General features: G+C 42.7%; 2 protein-coding genes across 7 annotated transcripts in view; one reads left to right on the top strand and one right to left on the bottom strand.

The window, feature by feature from the left end:
- Nucleotides 1-15,507, top strand: part of ZFYVE9 (zinc finger FYVE-type containing 9) — a 60,192-nt gene extending 44,685 nt beyond the window's left edge. For 3 of the 4 annotated variants that reach the window (XM_082054055.1, XM_082054053.1, XM_082054054.1), the window contains 9 exons: nt 541-765; nt 2,952-3,034; nt 3,765-3,869; nt 6,568-6,718; nt 8,173-8,253; nt 9,568-9,730; nt 10,537-10,642; nt 11,654-11,830; nt 12,632-15,507. In XM_082054055.1, coding sequence (XP_081910181.1) covers nt 541-765; nt 2,952-3,034; nt 3,765-3,869; nt 6,568-6,718; nt 8,173-8,253; nt 9,568-9,730; nt 10,537-10,642; nt 11,654-11,830; nt 12,632-12,793 — 1,253 coding nt within the window. In that variant the 3' untranslated portion in view covers nt 12,794-15,507. The remainder of the gene's footprint in view (nt 1-540; nt 766-2,951; nt 3,035-3,764; nt 3,870-6,567; nt 6,719-8,172; nt 8,254-9,567; nt 9,731-10,536; nt 10,643-11,653; nt 11,831-12,631) is intronic. The other variant, XR_014184196.1, reaches the window with a different exon arrangement.
- Nucleotides 15,059-22,821, bottom strand: part of CC2D1B (coiled-coil and C2 domain containing 1B) — a 34,683-nt gene continuing 26,920 nt past the window's right edge. For all 3 annotated transcript variants that reach the window (XM_082054056.1, XM_082054057.1, XM_082054058.1), the window contains 4 exons: nt 21,961-22,060; nt 18,221-18,311; nt 17,428-17,558; nt 15,059-16,216 (listed from right to left, as the gene is read on the bottom strand). In XM_082054056.1, coding sequence (XP_081910182.1) covers nt 17,439-17,558; nt 18,221-18,311; nt 21,961-22,060 — 311 coding nt within the window. In that variant the 3' untranslated portion in view covers nt 15,059-16,216; nt 17,428-17,438. The remainder of the gene's footprint in view (nt 16,217-17,427; nt 17,559-18,220; nt 18,312-21,960; nt 22,061-22,821) is intronic.

Below are 22,821 nucleotides of genomic sequence, written 5' to 3'. Positions count from 1 at the left end.
GCAACACTGGCCTGAGCTATCCTTCTTCCCTGGCTGTCGTGGTATGCATCCTCCCCTCCGTCATGCTGCCTCTGGCGCTGGAAACAGGCAGATCTCTGTGAAACGGGCAGAAATGGGGGAGGCAAGTGTCCCTCCCTGCTCCCCAGGGGAGGCGGCAGGTCTGTGGTTGTATGTGCTGTCCTGGGATGCTTGCAGGCACAGCGCAGGTGCAGAAATGGAGGGCTATGTGTGTACCTACAAAACTGACTTCCTACCCGTAATGGTCACTAAGTACATGTATCACCAAAGGTGCACCAGCTGGAGATACCATGGCTTTGATGGTTCTAGTCTATAATACATTATTCCATAAGCAGTTTTGCACAGGAGGTAACCTGAGCCCCCATGTGCAGCAGATCATTGTTTCTTGTGTGATTAATAGACATTAGTGCTTCGGGAAGCAAAGTGAGTTTAAGTGATTGTTTTTTTTCTCTTCTGAAAAACTCTTTAAATTCTTGATATAGCTCTCAATCTAGTGAAGTAATGAGCTTTTCTTGTTCATAGGTAACGTTGTTGGCAACCTGGGACACTCCTTTTTCAGCCAGAGCTTCCTTGGAAGCAAAGAACACGGAGGGTTCTTGTACGTTGCAGCTACGTATCAGTCCCTGCAAGACCTGGTGCTCCCAACCCCACCGTACCTGTTTGGCATCCTCATTCAGAAATGGGAGACTCCCTGGGCTAAAGTGTTCCCCATTCGGCTCATGTTGAGACTTGGAGCTGAATACAGACGTAAGTAATGTGCATTCTTTTAGCTGCAGTTATTTCTGCAGGAGAATACATTCCGGTTTAGAGCACGCACACCCAGCCCTAAATAGTCACCTGTCAAAGCCTCACAAGCTTAAGCAGGCAAGTGAAGTTTATGTTTTATACCCACATTGCATCCAACTAAACAGCAGGGCCATACTGAGGTTTTGATATGACCTACAGCCTTTTCACAGCCGTACTCGTTGATCAGGGGGATTTTTGTGGAGACAGATCAGGTTCTGAGTAGCTGTTTGCAGTTCACTTAATGACCTGAAATAGAATTAGGTGCACAAGAAGTCATTTAGCTGGTGTCATTAGGACAAAGGAGAGCCTTTGAGATGAGCTCTTTCCATGTTGAAATGAACGAGCCTTCGCTGTTAGGTTTTGAAAACCACCTCATTTTCCAGAGAGTAACAATATGTGTGCAGGGGTAACTGACCTCGCAATTTGTTGCAAAAATTCTGTTGCAACTAGTAACACATGGGCTGCAGAGAGTGTTTCAGCCGAACAAAATCTTAGCAGTTGGCATGAAATTAGGATAAAATCTTTTTCAAAAGACATTTGCTATTGCTGGAGCAAAGAGATTATCAGAAGTCTGACTACTGTGAGGGGCCAAAAATGTGCTTCCTTGGTCATCTTCTATTTTAATTGGCATATCTTTTAAATCTGAATTATGATGAAAATGGTATGTTAATTTTTTTCAAAACTTTTTAACAAAATAAGTTTTAGAATGTGCTTTGTAAGGATTTTTAAATTTAATTTGTGATGTGTAGGGGATGTTGAGAATTTTTCAAAAAATACATATGTTACTGGAAAGGAAAACGAAAATCTTTAAAATTTGCTTTCTGAAGATGATGACTGTAGGTTAAACTTGTCTGAAGAGACATTAATGTTAAATGTGTGTAAGTTTTTGAGTGTATCCGTGAGGTTTTTAAGTAGTTTATTCTGTCAACATTTAGAAAAACAAAGAAAGATGCTCATATGTTGGATGTGACATCTGTTTTTGAGCACATAAACAAATGTTTTGATGTTCACAGAAATACCTGTTTTGACTGTGCTGGGAAGCTGGGGTTTGGATCACTTCTTTAGCTGGGGTTTGGATTCAGGCGTATTCACTAGTGCTGTGACAGCTGTCACTGCAGATCACTGCCTCGGTCCCCCCTCGGAAGGGATTGCATTTGTGTCCCAGGTTTCCTCCAATACATGCTCTGGGTTTGGTGGAATTGTCAGACACTGTGCACGAGTTGGTCACGTCAGCTGTGTGGTGTGTGCGCAGGACCTGTGATGCTTCCCAGATCATCAGCGTGGGGAAGCCGGAGCTCATTTCTGTCAGGAAATCCTGATGATGTTATTTCCAACCTGCTGAGAATTTTGTAGCCCCTTCTGTCTACCCTGGGAACCGTGAAGATGTGCAGCATTTTGGGAAATCAGGCTCGGTGGTTGCCTGAGAATAGTTTAGGCACCTTCCTTCAAACATGCATTTAGAAACCCTTGGCATCACGTGTTCCTGCATGAGTCATGTTTCAAGCACTGTTACGGCTTCTGCTGCAACATAATGTAGTGTAGCCAGATCCATACGCTGCACTTTGAATTGCGTCATAGATATTTTACAAGTATGCCTAAGCCAAGGAACGCAGGTGTTTTGCATTGCTCACATACCATGAATGTAGTTTTAATTGGTTTTGACATACTCTTTTAGGCAATTTGCCATGTTTTTATGAAATCATAAAAACAGAAAATTAAATAATCTCAGTATTATCACTTGAATATCACTACATCAGCCACAGACGGTTATGATGCTGTAGTGGAGAGCAGCAGGATAGTCATAAAAAAGGGAGAAGCCATTTCCAAGAAGCTGCCTGAGAAGAGCCTTTAGAAAGGTCATCTTGGCCCTCAGTGTCCAGATTGCTAGTTTCAGTCTTGCAGTGTGGCACTTGCAGGCATTCCACATAGTGCTGCTTGTTTCTGGCAGGGTGGGCAAGGAGCCGTGACACGTGGAAGGTGCGTTGTAACGTTAAACCCTTCTTCCCTTTCTGCTTTTTAAACTCTGGTATTCCTTCCAATCTCTGCTTTTGCTGCTGCTCAGGAGATTGTATTGGAGTCTAGTTTTGCAGAACCTCTGTAAGTAAATTTGAATCTGATTTTTTCTGGTTTATTTTCTTTTATTCTAGTTTATCCATGCCCACTTTTTAGTGTCAGATTCCGTAAGCCTTTGTTTGGGGAGACTGGACACACGATCATGAACCTTCTTGCAGTAAGTGCTGACACTGATTTTGCACATTCCACGGGTGTGAATGGGTCAGTGTGGGGAGAACCGTAATCCTCTTACATGTAGTAGCTGGCACATGGAGACGACCGGAGGAAATAGTGGGCATTTGGGTGAATTTACCTGCTGCGACTGGTATTGGATGTTGGCTTTCAACAACGTGGTGAATCGTAAAAAGGTGCCCAAATCCACATCCCAAACCTGGCCACCTGAGAACATTTGGATCTGGAAACAAGTGTAGTAATTGCTCACATTCCTTCCTCAGAAGGCCGGTGTGCAGTCCCAGCTCGCTGCTTCTAAAGAGCTTCCACTGAAGCAAAGTTATTAGCTCTGCCTACTTTGTTAATATTTTCAATATAGAAAATTCTCTTTGATGCATGACCTAATTTTGCTGCTGGAAAAACTAATAACTCCATCCAGTAATGTAACGGTACATAGAGAGCGAATTTTTGTACATATAGTGATGACATTCAAGGCTGCAGAACATTAATTTTGATGTAAGAAAATCAGTGAAATGGCTAACAGTCACGATGATGTTTTTTCATTTGTGTACTTTGATTATGTAGGTTAAAAGCCATGATGTCTCCCTCCCTGCCTTTCAGTCAGCGATTACAATTATTTTAATGGGCTAATGAGTAGTCGCTAGGATAGTTATGAAGCCTACAGTGGTAATTATTATCATCATACCTAACTTTTAAAAACTTACTTTAATTACCAGGACTTCAGAAATTACCAGTACACGCTGCCTGTGGTCCAAGGTTTAGTGGTTGACATGGAAGTCAGAAAAACCAGCATCAAAATTCCTAGCAACAGATACAATGAGGTAATGCCTATAAGAAATAAGTTTGTGTACAGTTTCTTTGTGGTTGGAGGACCTGGGTTCTAAAGGAATTTTATTTTACTCACTACCAGTAGGGAAAACTGCATCTAAAGCAACTGATAAATGCACGATGCACACCTTTTGAGAGTGAGTGAGGGTGGCTCCACAGGAAGAAAACAATTCCATTTAGTATTAATTAAACTCTTAAACTCTTCTTCTTCCTGTTTTTAAACTGTTTACATAAAGTGTAATTGTAAATAACAGAAAATACTGGTTTGATCTGAGCAAATAAGCTGGCAAACTTTACAGTCGAGGTAAACCAGGGGGAAAGGTGTATTAGCTCTTCTCACCTATTTTCTGTGTGTGTACTTGCAGCATTTATTAGTATTTGTTGGATTGGTGTTTATTTTATGTAAAATGTCTTTCAGCATCTCAATTTTATACTTGATTTCTGGTGTGAGAAAATCAATCAGTGTCTTTAGGATTTAGTTGAGCAAGCTTAGTGACAAGATATTTGAACGATAACAAAAGAGAGCAATGGAGAAGGTGATTGATTTTGTGAGAGAAGGGGGTAACTTGGTATTTTGAAACCAATCAGCATTTGCGGTGAGAGCAAAGCCACTGGGCAAAATGGTATTTGTAGAAGTTATTGTTGTACCAGAGCAGAATATAGCTGGAGAGAATTTCCCTGCAAAAAGCATTTGAATAAAATAACAGCGAGAATAAAGAAATAAATTAAAAAAAAAAAAGAAAGAAAAAAACATTCTTAGGTGAAGTTTAAAAAAGATGAAACTGGTGAAAAAATAGAATAAAGGGTCTATTAAAAGGTGAATTAATTCTTGATGCAGCTGTGAGAAAATGGAAAAAGTCAGTAGAGTTTGCATGAATTAAATAGAAATTAGCCCCCAAGATGCAGTTCAGTGTTCGCTGGGCCTGGCGTTGGCTTCGGTTCTGTATCTGAACCAGACACTGCACTCAGCTGGGCTCAGGAAATGCCGCTGTGTTGCATTAGCAAAATCTCTGCATTGTCTTCAGGTTCTCTTTGCCAGTGAGAAAGCAGGGATTCAGTTTTTTAAATGGAGAAAGTGTTATTTATGTAACATTATTGCTTGCAATCCAGTTGAAAGATTGAATTACTTGAGATTTTTCATCTGAGTATAGTTTGAATTAAGATGAATTAAACCACAAGACCTTTACTTTTTTCTCATGTGAAACAGTACTTAATTAGAAAAGTGTGTCACTCAAACTCTTTAGAAATTGAAAACCTTGTTTTAAATCTCATGGATGGACTAAATGTGGAGAATCCTGACTGCAATTAACAAATTAAATATTAATATATAGTTTTACTATTAAATATTTTTATCTTCAAAATTATTTTAATTTTCTACAGCTTCTAGTGAGACTTAGTTGCCTGTTTAGTCCCTCAGCAAAGGTGACTGTCATTGTTTAACCAGTGCCCATGTTAGGAAGTCCAGGTGCCGTGTCCAGTTGTTTCCTGTTGTGCTCAGGCAGCTCCTGCACTCCGTGTTTCTGGAGCATGACATGATCAGCTAGATAATGAAATACACTGTGGTCTGATGCAAATCCTTAATTAAGTTTCCTCCACAAACATTACACCTGTGCACATTTGTCAATAGTGAGCATCAGCTGATGTTCCTGACACTATAATTAAGGTTTTATGTTAGAGAGAGACAATGTGTTGTGTGCAGTGTGGATGTTTGTCAGCTGCAGGGAGCAGAGGATGGAACTGTGAGTGCTGTTCAGAGATGGCAAATAATTCAGCATTTCCCTTCTCTTCAAGGTTTTCAATGTGGGGGCCTGTAATGTAATTTGCCTTTTCTTATTTTAAGCAAAACTTTTTGGTTTTGAAACAAATTCCAGAGATGATGCCCTCCGTTTTCCTTTTGTAGCAAAACTCCTATAGTCTGAGCCTCCATGAAGAGTAAGAGATGAGAAAAGGAGAGCAGATACATAATTTACAAGAATATTCGATCGAGGCATGTAACTAGGTGTATGTTAGATGCTAATCAGCAAAACTGAAGGGCAGATACATCACAAACATTTTTGGGTGCTTTTTGGAGGCCTTCTCTGCAGAGAATTAAAATCATTTCTGGATGCCTATGATTCAGATCTTTTTTAAAAGTATTCAAAGGGGGAACATGGATCCCAGTTTCACCAGTTCATGTGGGTGACACACGCAAACACTAAAACTTTGGTGTCTGGTCATGGCAGAGCCAGGATTAAGTGGCAAAACCAAGATTAAATGCCACAAGTCTGAGTGCCAGTCTAGCCCTGAACTGTGGAGGCAACATTTATGATTTCTGTTCTAAGCAACTGCAGTTGTGTAAACAAGCCAGATATTACCGCCCAATGGTTTTATGATTTTTTTTCCTGTTAATGTATTTTTTTTTTTAACAGCTGTTGGTAATAGCTTTTGCAACCTATGCAGCTTAGCTACCCCATATTCTGTTTATCTTAATTACATAAAAGGTGGCACTTTAAAGTATCTAGATGGTATAAGACCTGAACCCTCTTTTCCAAAGCAGTTTATGGTTCTGGGTGCTAAAATTTGACCTGAGAACATGAGCACCACTGAGAAGCTTGCTCTGTCCCATTAAACTTTTCCAAGAATCACCTATTTATGGTTGTGCTTGATGAACAGCATGGAAACGGGAACCCTCTTTGTTCTCTTTGTTTGCAGATGATGAAAGCCATGAACAAATCCAACGAGCACGTCCTCGCGGGGGGAGCGTGCTTCAACGAGAAGGCCGACTCGCATCTGGTGTGCGTGCAGAACGACGATGGGAACTACCAGACACAGGCCATCAGCATCCACAACCAGCCCAGGAAGGGTGAGCGGGCGCTGCGCCGGGGCTGTTCTCTACTGTGCTCCATGTTGCTTCTTTGCCATTTGTGCGACTCGTTCTGGCACTTGGCTTTGTGAACCGGTCAGAAGTGGGCTTGTCTGTGTTTCACTGTGTTTCTCCTACACACTCAGAGAAAATAACCCTGAACAGGCAGCTTTGTGAGACAGACACGCAACACAAGGAATAGTAACACATTGCTCTATCTGCCCTTCACCCCCGTGGTGTTTTATTCCCCTTGCAGAATCCACAATCTCGGCTGTCAGGGGACACACTGTACAGTTTATGTCCTGTGTGCAAGCCACATCACACTTCTCTAGGTCAGTGGTGCTGTTCCAAGTTTGTTTAAGAGGTGTTCTAGCAATTTCGTAGCTCAAGCAGACATCATAAAATAAAGCACATCAGAGCTTGCTCGCTTGTAAATATGGTCACACTGCTTGCACAGTGCAGCCGAGGACCTGGGGTGCTCCGGAGGTCACGGTGCTGGAACTGGCTTAGACAACATCTGTACGTGAATAATGAGAACTGTGTCTGGTGTTATTGGAGACCACAGGTGAGGTTGTGGGTGCCTGTGCTTGACCTATACTCAGTGAAAGGAGGAAGATTAGGTTTAATAGGAAAGGTAAATAGGAATAACCAAAACCAGCAGCATTTTGATAATGCATCTTCAAGAAACTCCTCGTGTTCGCCTCAATTAGACCATGTAATTTCCAGGCTCTGTTTTTGTTGGAGTAAGCTGAAAGGCTGCAGCAGCAGTGCACTGAGAATTTAAATATTGTGGGTTTGTGGCAGATTTCTGGCAGAGACATTTCTATTGTCTCCAAATGAGAGAGAGCAAGACAAAGGCCAACTTTTGTGGTCTGCAAGTATCCCCGGTCACTCCAGTGACTATACTGGCAGGGGATGTTTGTTCAGGACTGATGGTCTTATCTGACTTCTGTTCATTTTACATACGGGACAAGAAGGATTTCCAGCAGGAATGGCATGATGCTTAGTGGTCATTTAAGAGAATTTTACTCTAAATCAGGTGGCTTTGAGCTGTGGCCTTGCCAGGGGGTTGCTGTTACAGTGTGATCCATAAACAGCTCGCTCACAATCTTTGCCAGCTGTGCATGAGCATTTAGAAGTTAATTAGGTACTTGGTTACCCTAAATTAGTAGTCCTGAAACTCAAGGTGTGTATGGGGAGAGGGAGAGTGATGAAATATGAGCATTTATCAAGGCTGACAAAAATTGTTGACCAGTTTAGAAAATAAATGGGTGATGTGCCCTTTCCATATCCAAGCTTGTGATGTGCATTAGAGTCACCATAATTCTAAGCAGCATTTGTCTTGATTTAGATTAATCACCTCTCTGGATGATAGAGCTGCGATACCTGATCACTGTGTAAAGCGTTGTTTTGACGAAAACCTCACTAAATCATGCCTGTTGTTGTTGTTGCAGTGACTGGTGCCAGCTTCTTTGTGTTCAGTGGAGCTTTAAAATCCTCTTCAGGCTACCTTGCCAAATCCAGTATAGTAGAAGGTAAGAACTGAGCTACTTGCTTAAAACACACTGCATCCCTCTTACCATGGCCCAGCTCTGTAGTTACCAGGGCTCTGCTGTTATGCCTTGGGCATTTCAATCATGCTGCCGCTTCAGCTTTACCCTACTTTTTAGCCAAAAAAAAAACCAAACACCTGTTTCCTTTAATGAGGAGGAGCTTGTCCAGATGCTGTAGAACAGGGACACAAGAAAATGAGGGTAAGATATGAAGTATCTGGCTTGCAAGCCTGTGATTGCTTTACTGGTTTGGGTTGAACGAGGAAATTGTGAGCCTAAGAAATGTGGAATGTATAATCCATGGACCAGGAGGAGGAAGCCCTGCTAAACTTATACTCAGTTCCCAAACAGCTCTTGAGTTATGCAAGATTACAAATGTGCATTGTTGACATGCTCGTATGTGGGCTGATGAGAACATGACAAGTTGGAATTGTCGAGCTGGTGCATCTCTGATTTGGTTTGTTCTTCCATTACCAGTTGTCATGTCACAGAAATAAACGACGACTATGTACACTGGATTAAAGCTCTTCTCGCTTAGTTTGCTGAGCTGCAGAGCTTTGTAGTCTAACCTTGCTGTGGATGTGACAGTGCAGACAGTCGTGTTTCAGGTGTGCTCCTTAGTTTGTGAGTGAGGTGCACAAGAAGCCCAGATGTGTAGCCCCTCAGCACAGCTCCACTGACAAGCAGCGGCTCCTGAAGCTCCAAGAGCTTGGAGCTGCGTGAACGTGGAGCCTGTGGGGAGGGGTCACCCAGGGCACCCAGAGCTGTCTCGCTCTAAGTCAGGATATGTGGGCCTTTTATACCATTTTCCATGTCTAAATTGCTGGTTTAGTGCAAGAGAGAAGTACGGGTGGATTCCGGCAAGGAGTCTGTACGTTGGGGAAGTGTATCACTCCCAGGTTATTTCCGCAGTAAATCAGACTGATCTCAATCCAAATTCTGTATCTTTTGCCACTGTCAGGTAAGCGGTGACTTCCTAAAACCTGTGTCACCCACAAAGTGCTCCTTCGAGCACCAACAGAGGTGACAACGGAGTGGAGGGCGTCACATGGGGATTCTGAGGGTAGAAGGACAATGTATGATCCCTGTGTTTTCCCCAGTCAAGACTCACCAGTGCTACGTTTTCGGAATCAGAGTTCGGAAATGGTCTTGTGCAGCACTGCTGCTTACAACTCTTAAAACAGATGTTTAACCTTTCTCTTACAAAAAAGAGGAAGGATGTTTCTTTCTTTTATTCTATATAGGCTCTGTTCAGTGTGGCTTATCTTGGCTTACGAGGATTTCTTGGTTCCCTAGATGGAGTGATGGTCCAGATAACTGCGGAGAACATGGACTCTTTGAGGCAGGCCTTGAGGGAGATGAAAGACTTCACCATCACTTGTGGCAAAGTAGATGCTGAAGATCCTCAGGAACACGTTCATATTCAGTGGGTAGAAGATGATAAAAACTTTAGTAAGGGGTAAGTAGAGGAGGAATTACTTGGCATGGAATAGTGACTGTTTGACTGTACTTGTTAAAAATTTTAATTGATCTTATAAGGTGCGCAAGTCTTCCAATCAATAAGAATTACAAGTCTGTGCCTCTATTTTGAGTGATAAGATGCAATTAAAGGTAATGAAAATGGAATTGAGATAGCAGAGCTTTGAGGCATCAACTTAGGAGGTTGTCAATGCTATGGATTTTTTGCCATTGCTAATATCCAGTTATTGGAAACCACTAATCTGTCTCCAGCACTCAGTGCTGAACCCTGCACATTGTGGTCACTTTTTGCTCTCCTGGTGCTTAGTTTGCATTAAGTAGTGCTGGAAATAAAGTTGCTGACCATCAACAGTGTAATTGAGCTCTTGATAGTTAAGCCAAAAGAAAGGTGTACATGGCAGCTGAAGCGGTTCCGGCAGTAAAGCGCTGGTGTGATGGCTACAACGTTTAAGGAATTGGCATCTAGAAGGAAGGGTACTTTTGTAGTTTCAGGCTCTCTGGGTCAGTCTTAGGTTCTGTAATTAAATTCTGGGCTGTGTAAGTAGTGTTTCAGGTATTGCTGGCCTACACTGAGCTTACAAAAGAATAAAAAAATGGTATGAAATGCCTCATTTCTGTGTTACCACCCTATAAGCTCTCAGCTCTGGTGTGCAGCTTTGTTGCAAACCTGCAAGGAAGGTCCCTCCTGCACCTGGTTTGTCGCCCAACACTGTTCTTTTTTGCACCTTTCTCTGTTGAGCTCTCACCTTCTGAGTCAGACCTTTCCCTTTTCCCTCCCTTTCACAGTGTTGTAAGCCCTATCGATGGCAAATCAATGGAGTCTATAACAAGCGTGAAGATATTTCACGGCTCAGAGTACAAGGCAAATGGAAAGGTCATTCGGTGGACAGAGGTGAGTCAGTCAAACTGAGCTGCACGTAAACCAACACTTGGCATTTTGGGGATTGCAACTCCCGCCTCGTCATCTTTCAACCTGCTCTCCCTACTGACGGAAATGAAAGCAGCCAGTTCTACAACACAAACCTGTATTCCCTTTCCCACATGCAAGGGAGATTCAATACAGGATTGTGCAGAATAAAATCCCGTCAGCGATGAGCAGCTCAGGGCGCTGCACTCGCTGTCCCTGCACATGCACCTTTCTTGAACACGGGGGAACCACAAAAAATACTTGCTCACTTTGTTACCCACGGTAACAGTTGGTTTCACCTGCACTGTGTTAAAAAACTACCTTTCTCACCAGAGGCAAGTCTTAATAATTATTGGTTTTAAATGTTATTTTGAGCCATCTTCTCTAAAACGTTGCAAATCAAAAGGAAAGTGCTGCGGCATAAATCACTTGCAGTACCTGCTCCATTAAGCAGCTGCTTGTGTAGCTGGTGCTCGCTGTGACACTGCCAGCACACAAATGCTAATGTCACAACACTTCTGGAAATGTTTCACTTAACCTGCTCAGGAGGAACCAAGTTACTCACTCTACAGCTTGTCAGCAGAGGATCCTTTCTTTCCCAGGCCAGTTGGGCTCAACGCAGCCACGCTCAGTGACAGTAACACACATCTTCAGCCTGGAATGGCTTCTACTCAAAATGTTAATTTTTCCAAAATTAACTTCTATTTAAAACCAGGTTTTTAAATTAAAAACCATGTGCAGTACACAGTGAATTGCCATAACGAGGCTTTTGACCAGAACAGAAAGTTTTTTGAGAACACGACTATTTAAATATTTCTTTTGAAGTTGTTTTTTTAATTTTCTCCCTCAGGTGACTTTGCCTTCAGGGTCTTGTGCTGGTCTGCCCTCAGCAGCTCTTCTTTAATATTCATTTGTAAAAAAATATTAAATGGCATCTCAGTAACCTTATTTTCTAGAAAAGCCAAGTGTTAGTCTTGTGTTAACTCTTTCTTTCAGGTGTTTTTCCTGGAAAATGATGAGCAACACAATGGTCTGAGTGACCCAGCTGATCACAGCAGATTGACTGAAAACGTGGCAAAAGCTTTCTGTTTAGCTCTCTGTCCTCATCTTAAATTGTTGAAAGAGGATGGAATGACTAAGCTAGGGCTGCGTGTCACACTCGACTCAGATCAAGTAAGTCTTGAATAGTTTTGGTTTAATTGGTGGGGGGGGGGAGGCAGGGGGAATGTTCCCTTGCTTGTCCCCCAAAAGGAAATGTAGCACTCCAGCCTTTCTCTTGGTTAAAAATTACCAATATCACATGCTAATCTACCAGTGTCGATAGCTGTTTGGTGTTTTGGGACATCTGTTAAAATTGGAAAGCTCGTGCCCAGCCTGACTTAACACCAGAACTGACCCCCATGTGCCACTGGCCGTACCTGTGAGCAGCCCAGCCCTGTGCTCAGAGGAGACTAAACTGGCCTTTTCATCAAAAGTTAAAGACAGGAGTGATTAAATGCATTCTCAAGTGAGCACACAGTGTTGGTCACAAGCGTGGCTGCTCTTAAAAGGGTTGTATATGAGGCAAAGAAACCAAGGGAAGGTCCCTTCCAGAGCTCCTGACAGCAGAAGCCCCAGCAGAGCAAAGGGTGTCCTGGCGGGACAGCTGGCCTTGCCTTGGACTTGTTCTTCGCGTCACCCAGCTTTTAAATACTGCGTGACTTAATCTGATAACACAGCCTGTGGCTCCTGCTGATCTGAACTGTCTGCTCTGACAGAGCAGTGGGAAAAAGAGGCTACTTCTGTCTAGGCAGCCACCAGGAAAAGAAAGAGGAACAAAAACAAGTGGAAAAGCTGCTTTAGTGCCTGTTAGGTCCCACACAAGTGCTCAAGTGCCCCAGGCAGAGACCGCAGCACCTTGCACAGCTCATCCCCCTTTTCCTGCCCCACACTTGTGTCCTGCTCTCTGTAAACCCCACTCTTTGTGTTTTGTAGGTTGGTTACCAAGCTGGGAGCAACGGGCAGCCCCTGCCCTCGCAGTACATGAATGACCTGGACAGTGCCTTAGTGCCGGTGATTCATGGAGGGGCATGTCAGCTCAGCGAGGGGCCCGTCATCATGGAGCTCATCTTTTATATCCTGGAGAACATCTCATAAGAGGACTTCATTTTCTGTTCAGACCTGTTCCAGCAGCAGTTGTATCTGAATCATTTGCACTTTAAAACTGGAAAAATTAAGCTTTTGTTAACACTATTGGGGAGGAAAATGGGGGGAGGAGGGAGGGACAGTTGTTCCATAACTCGAAATCTTCTATGCATTGTCAACAACCAGAGGATCAGGGCAGCTTCTATACTACAACATGGCTATGCTATCCTTGCAGCTACTCCACTTCTGTTACTGTTTAGAGAAATGCTCATGTTTAAAGACTTACAGTCGTGTACTCTAAATGCTCAAACGGGTGCAAAGATCACTGGGGCATAAATAAAAAGTGAAACTCCAATCTTGTACTGTTTGTAGATGGACACGTAAGAAACAACAATCAAGACCTCCGTGCTGACCTCATCATAATGCTGTTTGTGGTTATGCTGTAGACATTAAAAAGCGACGTTTACATTATTTTGACCAAATTATTGGTTGAAATATGCCTGGAGTAGCCCTTGAGAGATGTGGAACGATTACCCAGCCATAACTCCATTTGTATATGTATCCAAACAAGCAGAAGGGCAGGCAGGTGCGGTATTATGTAAACTGCAGTTTTGTGTGTGTAATAGGCTAGTTTACTTTTTTCCTCTATTTACTATTAAAACTCATCACCTGGGCAGATTTCTATAATCTCCTAGACCACCTCTGCTATTCTGTACTTTGTTTACAAATCTGTATGAAGCAGAGGAAATACTAGCCCTAAAGTGCAGTTATATCTCATTCCTCTTCCCCATAGGTCCTGCTTTTTGAAGAAAAGGAACACCCAGGGCAGCTTTCAGTGTCCTCCCTGCTGTGTGCTGTAGCTATCGCCAGTGTCACGTACTGCAAGAGAGCTCACACTTCGTATTAGCAGCACTGTGTAAAAGCTCACCTGGGCTAACATAATAGAGCAGCTGGGTTTGCATGTTCTGCTGGAAAAAAAAAAAAAAAAAGCAGCTTTCTGGTCAGCTCTGAACACCTGCACTGGCCCAGTGCTCCTGTCTCACCTGAGAGGGCATGAGTAAGGAAAGCAGCTGCTCACGTCTGTGAAGCTGGAGTTGAGACTCAGCCAGAGGAAACGTGGTTCCACATTCTTACCGTCTCCATGGAAAACTGCTCAGCAGGGGGAAGAGCTGAGGGCAGGACAAGGGGTTTGGTTTGTTTAGCCAGAGCCGTGCAAAGCAGCTGAGTCTCCCCCACAACAGCGGGGAAGGTTTCCCCACCTGCCTGTACAGAAAATTAATATGGGAAGAGAGGGGCTCAGTTATGGTCAGTCTCTTTCAGACCTTGCATCGTCAGCCAGTGCTGGTGGATGCAGAGAGGGTTATTCTGGTTTTGCTCTATATGAGTAACACAGGTGGCCTTTCAAATAGAAAGGGAAGCGCAGGGCTACTGTGAGACTGATGCTCTATGTTTTAAACAAATATACAGCACCAGCTGGGCAAAGGAAAAGGTAACTGCACACGTAGCAATGTATTTTATGTAAGGACAGCACAGTGTATGTACAGAGTGCAGTTGCAAATAAATAGCTACTGCTTCTTTTTAAAAAGAAAGCAAAGTCCAACAAATCCAATACTGCAAATTCCAGCTGTCAGCACCCAGCACGGGCAGAAGGCCGGTCAGAGAACTGGCAGCAACTCCAGACCTAAGTGCTGGCCAGCAAGAGGCAGCACATGGCTACAGCTGAATCGGTGAGTTACATGAGAGTGCAACCTTACCTCTGGTGTTTGGGGAGAGGTGGCTGGCTTCACACAGCTTGTTTCATGTTTCACGATGGACAAACCTTGAACTATTGTACAATCAGTAGCCTTCCTATGAATTTGTGCAGCAGAACAGGACTGAGGTGACTTTCAAACTCCCTGCGCACTGTTGGGACGCAGCGCTGCGCTACCTGCTGCAGGAAAGATTCTGCAGCTGCAAGAATGTTCTACAAACCAACCACCTCCCTTCTTCAGCCTGCTCTCCAGCTTTGCCACAGCAGCGGCTTTCCAGTTCCCTTAGTTGCATTGTTACGCTTAATAATGCAGTAAAAAAGGTGAAAAAAAAGTAATCTTCTCTTCCTTTGCCCCTAAAGTCTTTTAGGTTTGGATTATGTTTGTGCAAAACATTATCAACTGGTGACTGACATGTTTGCTTCAACCATAGCCTTTTAAATGACCTTAATTACCATGTTGTTAAGAAATGAGTACTTGTTTTAGAAAAAAAATTGTACTTTAAAAATTCAGTTAGTTAACACTGCAAAAAACTGCATATTATATTTTTATTTTCAACATGTAGTTTTGTATATTAAATTTATTGAAATTAAAACCCAAACACTGTATTGTCTTCATCTGCTCAGAAGGCAGAGGCAGCGCTGCCTTACTTGTCTGTTCTCTGTTCTGTCTGCAGCCTCACCCGACGCGGACAGTGGGCGCTGGAGCTCCCGCTGCCCAGGGCAGGCACGGCCTCTCCTTTCACATCGCTCATTTCTGTTACCTCACCGAGATTTAAAAACACAAACGTATTTGGTACCATATGCTGCTGATCAAAAGCATTCCTGAAAATACTCATCATCTGTTTTTCTATGTGACAAAGAGTGGCTACTTTCCCCATCACCTGGAAGAACTGTAAAAGCCTATCTTTGTAAAAATACAAGGAACATTTGGGAAGCAGCAGAGCCTAGCATACTTTTTTTTTCTCCTTTTTTAAAATTAAAAAAAGAAAAAGGATGAAGGCACAGTACCCGGGCTGCACTGAGCAGACAGCGCAGCAAGCATGGCAGACAACGGGGAGCCAGAACAAACACGTAGATCTGTAAACACCGGCCGCTAGAAGCCCTGCACTCTTTTCTTCTGAAAGGCAACATCCCATTGAACTTCGTGTCGTGATGGCGCGTGCAGAGGAGGGACACCCGGCTGCTAGACTGCTGCCGAAGGTGTCTCTCCTCTATTTGAGGAAACAAAAACCCAAAGCAAACAGGCCTTGATAAGAGAGAACAGAAAAAGCGGTAGCAGACTGTTCACTGTACCACGTTGGCTGCTTGTACACTTGAAAAAATGAATTCCAGGAAAGGTCTTACCTGTGACTTGACTGAAAAGTTTCTGCGCTGCCTCAGGGAATTTTTAAGAGGCTGAACTTCTCACACACCGCTATGCATAGTTAACGTAACATTCATCCTGGCGCTACATTAGTAGTCCCACGTTAAGGCAATTCTGTCTATTTTGTGTAGACTAGTAACAATTCCCTGCAGCAGCGATTTCCAGAGCCTTACATTTGCCTTACAGTTATTAATAAGCACTATGGCTGTTACCAAAATAGACATTAGGTTCAGTAGTGCATTCTTTTAACATCTTTGGTGCTTGCAGCTAGCAGCATCTTTCTACATATGTTCATCCCACATCTTCTTGCGTTCCAATGGATCTGGAAAAAACAAACAAACATCATTTGATGCAGTATTTTAATGGATGTTCGCATTTCAAGGCCCAATTATACGTAAAACACTGACATGAATTTTCTGGATGAGCGACAAGTGAGGACCTCAGTTTCATGATATCAGTGATTGTGTCCAACTAATCTGGATTTCTTTCAAACATCAGATGTACTTTTAACAGATTGTCTAAAAAATGCTGTCTACAAAACTGTGCTAAATGGAGGTTATTTAGGTTGCTGTATCAATTGCTCTAAAGAAAAAGCAATGCCCATGAAACAGCAATTCTGCCATGTGTCTCCAATTTGTGTTCTGAGTCTGGGAGAAATAAGAGTATGTCACCATGCAATCAAAACTGATTATAAAACATATATAACAGTAGGGTGAACTAGAGCTTCCACTGGTAGATGGACTTCTGGTACTTCTTACCCTTCCGTAACTTTATGTAGAAAATAGCTTTAAAAAAAAAAAAACACCACCAAAATGTTTTCTTTCTTATTGGAAGAGAGAATTTACAACACCTAGAATGCATGAGAAAGGAAGATGAGCTCCAAAACTGAGCAGCTTCCATAGGGGCTGGCAAGAAGAAGTAGCCGACCTCTTTTATCCATTCATACTACAGAGCTGCTGTGGCAGCACACAGCTCGTCTTGTGTACTTGATAAAGAGCACAGTGAGCACCAGGCACGGATTTTGGGTAGCCTGGATTCAACTGTTTCTCCCTGCCAAGATGCCTCAAGTATCCAGAAGAAAGCCCATCTCTGATAGTTTCCCTTTCAAATAAAGTCAAGCAGCCTTCATGAGGCAAACAAACACCCTTCTCTAGCTTCTGGTCAGGGAAGAAGGGTCCTTGCTAATCCTGAAAGCTTTTTTGTTAACAATAAGGATGAATGGAAAGTACCCTCTCTCCTAGAAAGGATTAGTCAACCTTATTTTCTAAATTATTCTAAATAAAGGTCATGCTAGAAGTTCTCCCTGCATTTCAAGGGATTGTGAAATGGCGTTTTTGATTTACAAACTCATCAGAGATTCTGTAACCTCATTTCTGAAATGATGTCAGCTCACCACTACAAATATAAAGACAAATGGTATCAAAGCCAGAGCTGTGTAACTGGGTCAATGTCAACAATGACATTATTCAAGCAGAGTTGATCTGTAGCCCTGTCAAGTTCTGGCCAGAACATCTTTAGCCGCAGCGTTCATACCTCAGACAGCACTAATGCTCAAGGACCAGCCAGTTTTCTGTGATTGTTTGAAGATCTTGACCACTGAGGGGCTCCCGGAGTCTCACTTTCACTTCCAGTTTCCCTCCAGTGGGTTTTCTGCCATCAAAGATCTGAAAGAGCCACAAAAACAAGTGCAGTTATCAAACATACAAATGATAATGTCCAACTATAGCACCTCGGGCAAGCACTGACTTTATTTCCCCATGACCAGAAGATGACAGAGACCACTGGGAGCCATCACAGCCCTGCGCTCCCGGCTCCATCGCTCAGCAGAGCGGGTCCCAGGGCGGCACCACCTCTGCGGCCAAAGCCCCAGCCCAGGCACGGCCGGGCTCCAGGGGCAGCCGCGTCCTGAGCGTGTCTGTGACACAGCCCCAGGGATTTTTATTTGTTAAGGCTTCGCTTAGTGATCTCCCTCTGGACCTTACAGCAGCTCTCTCCTCACTGTGGCAGTCTTTGCTTAACCCTTTGACTTGTTAGCTATCAATGTGGATATTTGTGGGAACCACCTGATTTTTTTGGTCCTGACAAAGAAAACTATCTTGATACAGAAAATTTGCAGAAGAGAGACCCCAAGAAGCTCCTGGTATCGGAACACTCACAGCTAAGACAAGCTTCAAGAGATGAAAAACAGCCCATTGTTGTTTGTCAGAATCACCCAATACAAAACCGTCAACTGTGTACAAACACACTTATGCAATGCGAATATTCATTTTCCCTTGGTGTTCAAATCATACTCACTAGAAGAACACACTTCACCCAGAAAACATACCTCGATGATCTCTCTGACTTCACATTCTGATTCCAGCTTTTCCAGTTTCAAGTGTGCTGTCCCCACTTGCTTGTCACTTCTGAAAAAGGACCTGTTTCACAGAAACCTTCCTTAGTGGAATGGGTGAGGGCTTTTTTTAACATTAAAGAGAAATTAGGTTAAGAAGTCATCACTATTTGCACCATCACTGCATCCAGGAGGGCGAGTCAAGATGCTGCCAGAACCCTGCAAACCAGGGTACGAGGGGCAAACCCTGAGAGCAGCAGACTACAAGATACAGAAATACTGATTTTTTAAATTGTTCTCTTGCAAGCAAATTGAAGATGAGGACAGTAGTGAAGAAAAACAAACAACTAAACCAGCGCTTGGAATGGCAGCAGCTTCTGTCCCTGCACAGGGTGACAGGAAAGAATGGCCTGACAGCCACGGCAACCAGCACCAGCCAGGACAGCCAGGAATCTGCTGCCACAGGCTGTTTAACAGATCAGGCTGAAAAATTTCCCAAGGAAGCTGCATCTCTCACCAAAACAAACATTTCACAGGCACATGCTGGTTTTGGCAAACTGCTGATTAGGAAAAAGTTGCATGAATCATTCTGTTTCATCTTGATAAATCAAAACACTCAATTTCAACAAGTAAAACATTTCATTTCAGCTATTGTTTTGACTCACCTTCATACTGTTAGATTTAACACTCAAGAACTATGATTTTAGAATTTCTAGTCTGCTGAAGTTAAACACAGAACACATTTTTATCCTGCAAGGAAAACAATCAACTTCTTTCTGCTACAGTCACTTCTGTTTAACAGTTTTATCACTTTCCCCTTACCAGAGACAGGTGTTGCAATCTTTATCCAGACAAACTCCTCCAGAAGGTCACAGCTGAGACTAAAACACACTAATTCCACAGAAGTGTGCAGCTCAAAGCTCTGGATTCCCTGAATCCATCTCCAGAAGGTTTGATAACTAAAATCTAGAGATCTGGAGGCAGGAGAGCCAACCAGCCACACCTGGCCTGTTCTAGATAGGAAACCTGCCAGGAATTCATTTTTTTATGCCATTGTATTTAGGAAACCAAACTGACAAAAACATCCCCAAAACATCCACCCTTCTTCAACAAGACCTGACATGTGCAATGAACACTCTGAAGATTGTTACATGGATCCTCATGATCGTGTCATCAGTGGCCGGGGTACCCAGCACATGAATCCCAGACATGCCTGCAATTTCCACATGAACATCTGAGAACCCAATTGTATAAAATCTCTGCCTGGAAAAGGACTGAGGTTGTTTCCTCACACCCACCACCTCAATGGCTGCTTCAGTCATAGATTCTCCAAATGGCTCATATCAACTGCAGTATAAGAAGCCTGTCACCCAGACTTTGAGCTCACTTCCTGCCTTGGGTGCTCAGAAATGCCATCAGGGATGCTACGGCTCCTATAAAACCTCTACAGACGAGGACAATGGTCAGGTACTGTTAGCGAGCTGGCAGGAGGGAGATCAGACACTTTAGATGGGAAGAGGAGCACCAGAGCACAGCCCTGAACCCGCTGGAACACGTGGTGAGGCGTTGCTGAGAAGTACCTCTGTTCCAAAAACCTGTTGCTGAAAGACCTGAAAGATGCCAGCTCAGTTAAAGTGCTTCTTAGTTGTCAGTTTGTCCATCTCAACACAAATTGCAGTAGTACAGGAAAATAATCCTGCAGGTCCCTCAAGGGCTGCCAGTGCTGCCTCTAAACACAATGCCTGCGAATTCTGTGGACAGGAAGCCTTCCAAAGATGAGACCGTGTTCTCCATCGATGAGATTAGACTCACTAAATCATTTCTAAAAGTTCAGAATTCATTATCTCACACGTTAGAATACTTCCTTAACTTCACAAGCACCTTACAATGAAGAAGGATTACATAACTGTACTGCAGCATGTTGGACACTTTGTTCATTAACTTAAGAGAATCAGCAGTTCTCCTACCTGAATTTTTTTAAAGCATTTTCCCAATTTATAATTCAAGAAACAAGGAAGACTGATTCCTCCCTGACCAGTTCCAGGGGGTTTGCAGTGAAAAATGGGAACTTGCTCTAGGCCATGGCTTCAGAAACAGCTCTGGGGAAATCTCCTTTTATCTTCAGAAGCTTTTAGCAGAGGTTTAAGAGAGCCATTTCCTTTGGAAAAATGCTTTACTGGGTTTTTACTTGAAAGTGTTTTTTAAAATGAAGTTTAATATATATCTGACCTGAAACAAGTCCCCTTTGCTCACTGCAATAAAATATTACCTGGGAGGTGGTCAAAGAGCGACGAGAGACCCCAAAACTACAACATCTACAAGCATTTCCGAAAGCATTATTCATTTATAGTCCTGAAGAGAGTGCACAGACAGCATTTAGAGAAGAGCCTGGATCACTTAATCCTCTCCTTTCTCCTAAGAAGATGGCCAGGGGAAGGTCACAGTGGGCACTTCTTATTTTTCTCCTTCCCAGTTGCTATTTTGTCCCGAGACGTGTGTCTCCTCAACTTGCTGGGTTCCTGCTCTATGAACAAAAAAAAATCAGAACCCGAAAAGAGACAACTCACACAGATTTTCTTTCTCATCTTCAAAAAGGCTTCAAAGGCAAATCTGAAGCTGGCATACAATTAGTGAATTAATGGAGAGTGTTTCCCAATGGGTGAACTTAAGCCTGAGCTCAGACCTTAAAAACAAGCATGGCACCAGCTGGTGGGAGATGAGGATATACCCCATATGTGCAACAGTACGAAAAGGAGAGGGGAAAAGGTTTTAAACAAATGTAAATGCTTAACAGTTCTCTGCAAGAGAGGCAGGATCTCTAACAGTGAAATCTTGAACAACACAGCAGTCAGGACCAATAAAGAAAGAAAATCAGCTTTTTCTTCAATGGAGATGTAAATGGAAGATCTGGTTAAAAACAGTGGGACTTGAGTTCACAAATTAAAACACCTGCAGTTTGAAAACTACCTCAGGGAAGCTACAGATCATTTCTGCATGTCCCAGTAACAGAAACAAAGAATAGCACAAAGAGCCAGCGAGACAAAACCAGGTTATCTAACATCCCATCCAAGTCAAGGATCACAACCAGCTCAGGAATTAATGAATACAGGCCACTCACATTTTGAATAAATCAGTAATGAGCCCAGATAAAGGACAACTTCCCTGAACATTACCAATTCTTAACATCCATCTCATCTTGACCCCTGAGATGAGGCAAGTCTGTCTCTCTCCAGACAGTCAAACAGTTTACTAGCAGTGCTCGGTAAATACTGTAGGATCCTCAGAAAAAGATAAATACAAAAACATAACACTAGTTCTGCCATCATCTGTCATCTGCTTTACTGCTCTTCGTATTTTGCTGCCACTTGTACTTCATTATTCTACTAAGTTCTCCCCACAGGACGTTTACATCTTCTAGTCGTGATGACTAAAACCAGCCTGGATAAGAATCAAAATGATTTGAAGCTGAATCATTCATTGCCTTCTCAGACTCATCAGTTCCTCTTAACACACTAATCCTCAGCCAATCAGCCAGTTATGAACCAACTTCACTGAACTGCATTATTTTCATCCTCTCAGGGGAAAACAGAGAGATCAGGCACATTTCGAAAGGACTTCTCAGACAAGAGATCTAGACAACTCTTTATTGCTAACTTAAACATTGTGCTTCATAAATTTCCGCTACAACACTCCTTTCAGAGAAGCAGCAAGGGGGGAGCAAGCTATAGACTTACCCTTTATGAAATACTTCAAACTTAATTCCTTTGGACCGAATTGCTCGTCGAAAACCTCTGTGATTTCGGTTGATGTTTAACTTAAACAACTGGTTGTATTCTACAATCAAGACATAAAAAAAATGAAAGAAAGCTGTCAAAGTCAAATTATGCACAGTGCTCTACAACTCAGACCTCCGTTTATCTCAGTTTGGCCCATTTGTGAAAGACACTTCACATCCATATGAAACTCCTCAGGAGGTTGTGTCAGTCATTAACAAGTCGGTGTCCCTGTGCAACAGTTCATCCCTGTCATCCCCACTTTACAGGGACAGAAACAGCAAGTCATCGTGAGGAGGTGATAGCGAGTTACTGGAGAACCAAAACTGGAGAATCTAGGTCTTTCAGCAGAATGTCCGTGGCTAAAAAATGGTACAAAATAATAAGGAAAAAACATAGGAAGGTTGGACTGACTGGGAAGGGGCATTTTGATAAATCCACAACTAGTAATTTGGATACTGAATTCAAAGCTGTTTTGATATTAGATGGCTGCTTACTGCAAGAATTGAACAAAACAATATAGCAATAAACCAAATTCAGAGTGCAAGATGATTAATTCTAAAATACATAAGTTTAATACTGGTATTCAATGGCCATGTACAAAGGGCTATTTTTCAAAAGGTACAAATAAAGTATTTTAGTTGGTTTCAAGACACATTGTCTTAAAAAAAATAAATCTGCAATGATGATGTTTTGCCAGGTGTCGGTATGTTAGCTGATTAGCAAAAATCATGACAGAATTGCCACTCTCCCAGGACACAAAATCTGACTGAAAACCATCTAATCCACAGAGACATTAAAATTAAGAATTTGACTTGTTTA

This window comes from Streptopelia decaocto (assembly GCF_964273445.1).
Source record: "Streptopelia decaocto genome assembly, chromosome: 5".
In the NCBI taxonomy this organism is placed as follows: domain Eukaryota; kingdom Metazoa; phylum Chordata; class Aves; order Columbiformes; family Columbidae; genus Streptopelia; species Streptopelia decaocto.
Note: the sequence above shows the minus strand (reverse complement) of the source record. Positions and strands in the feature narration are given on the sequence as shown.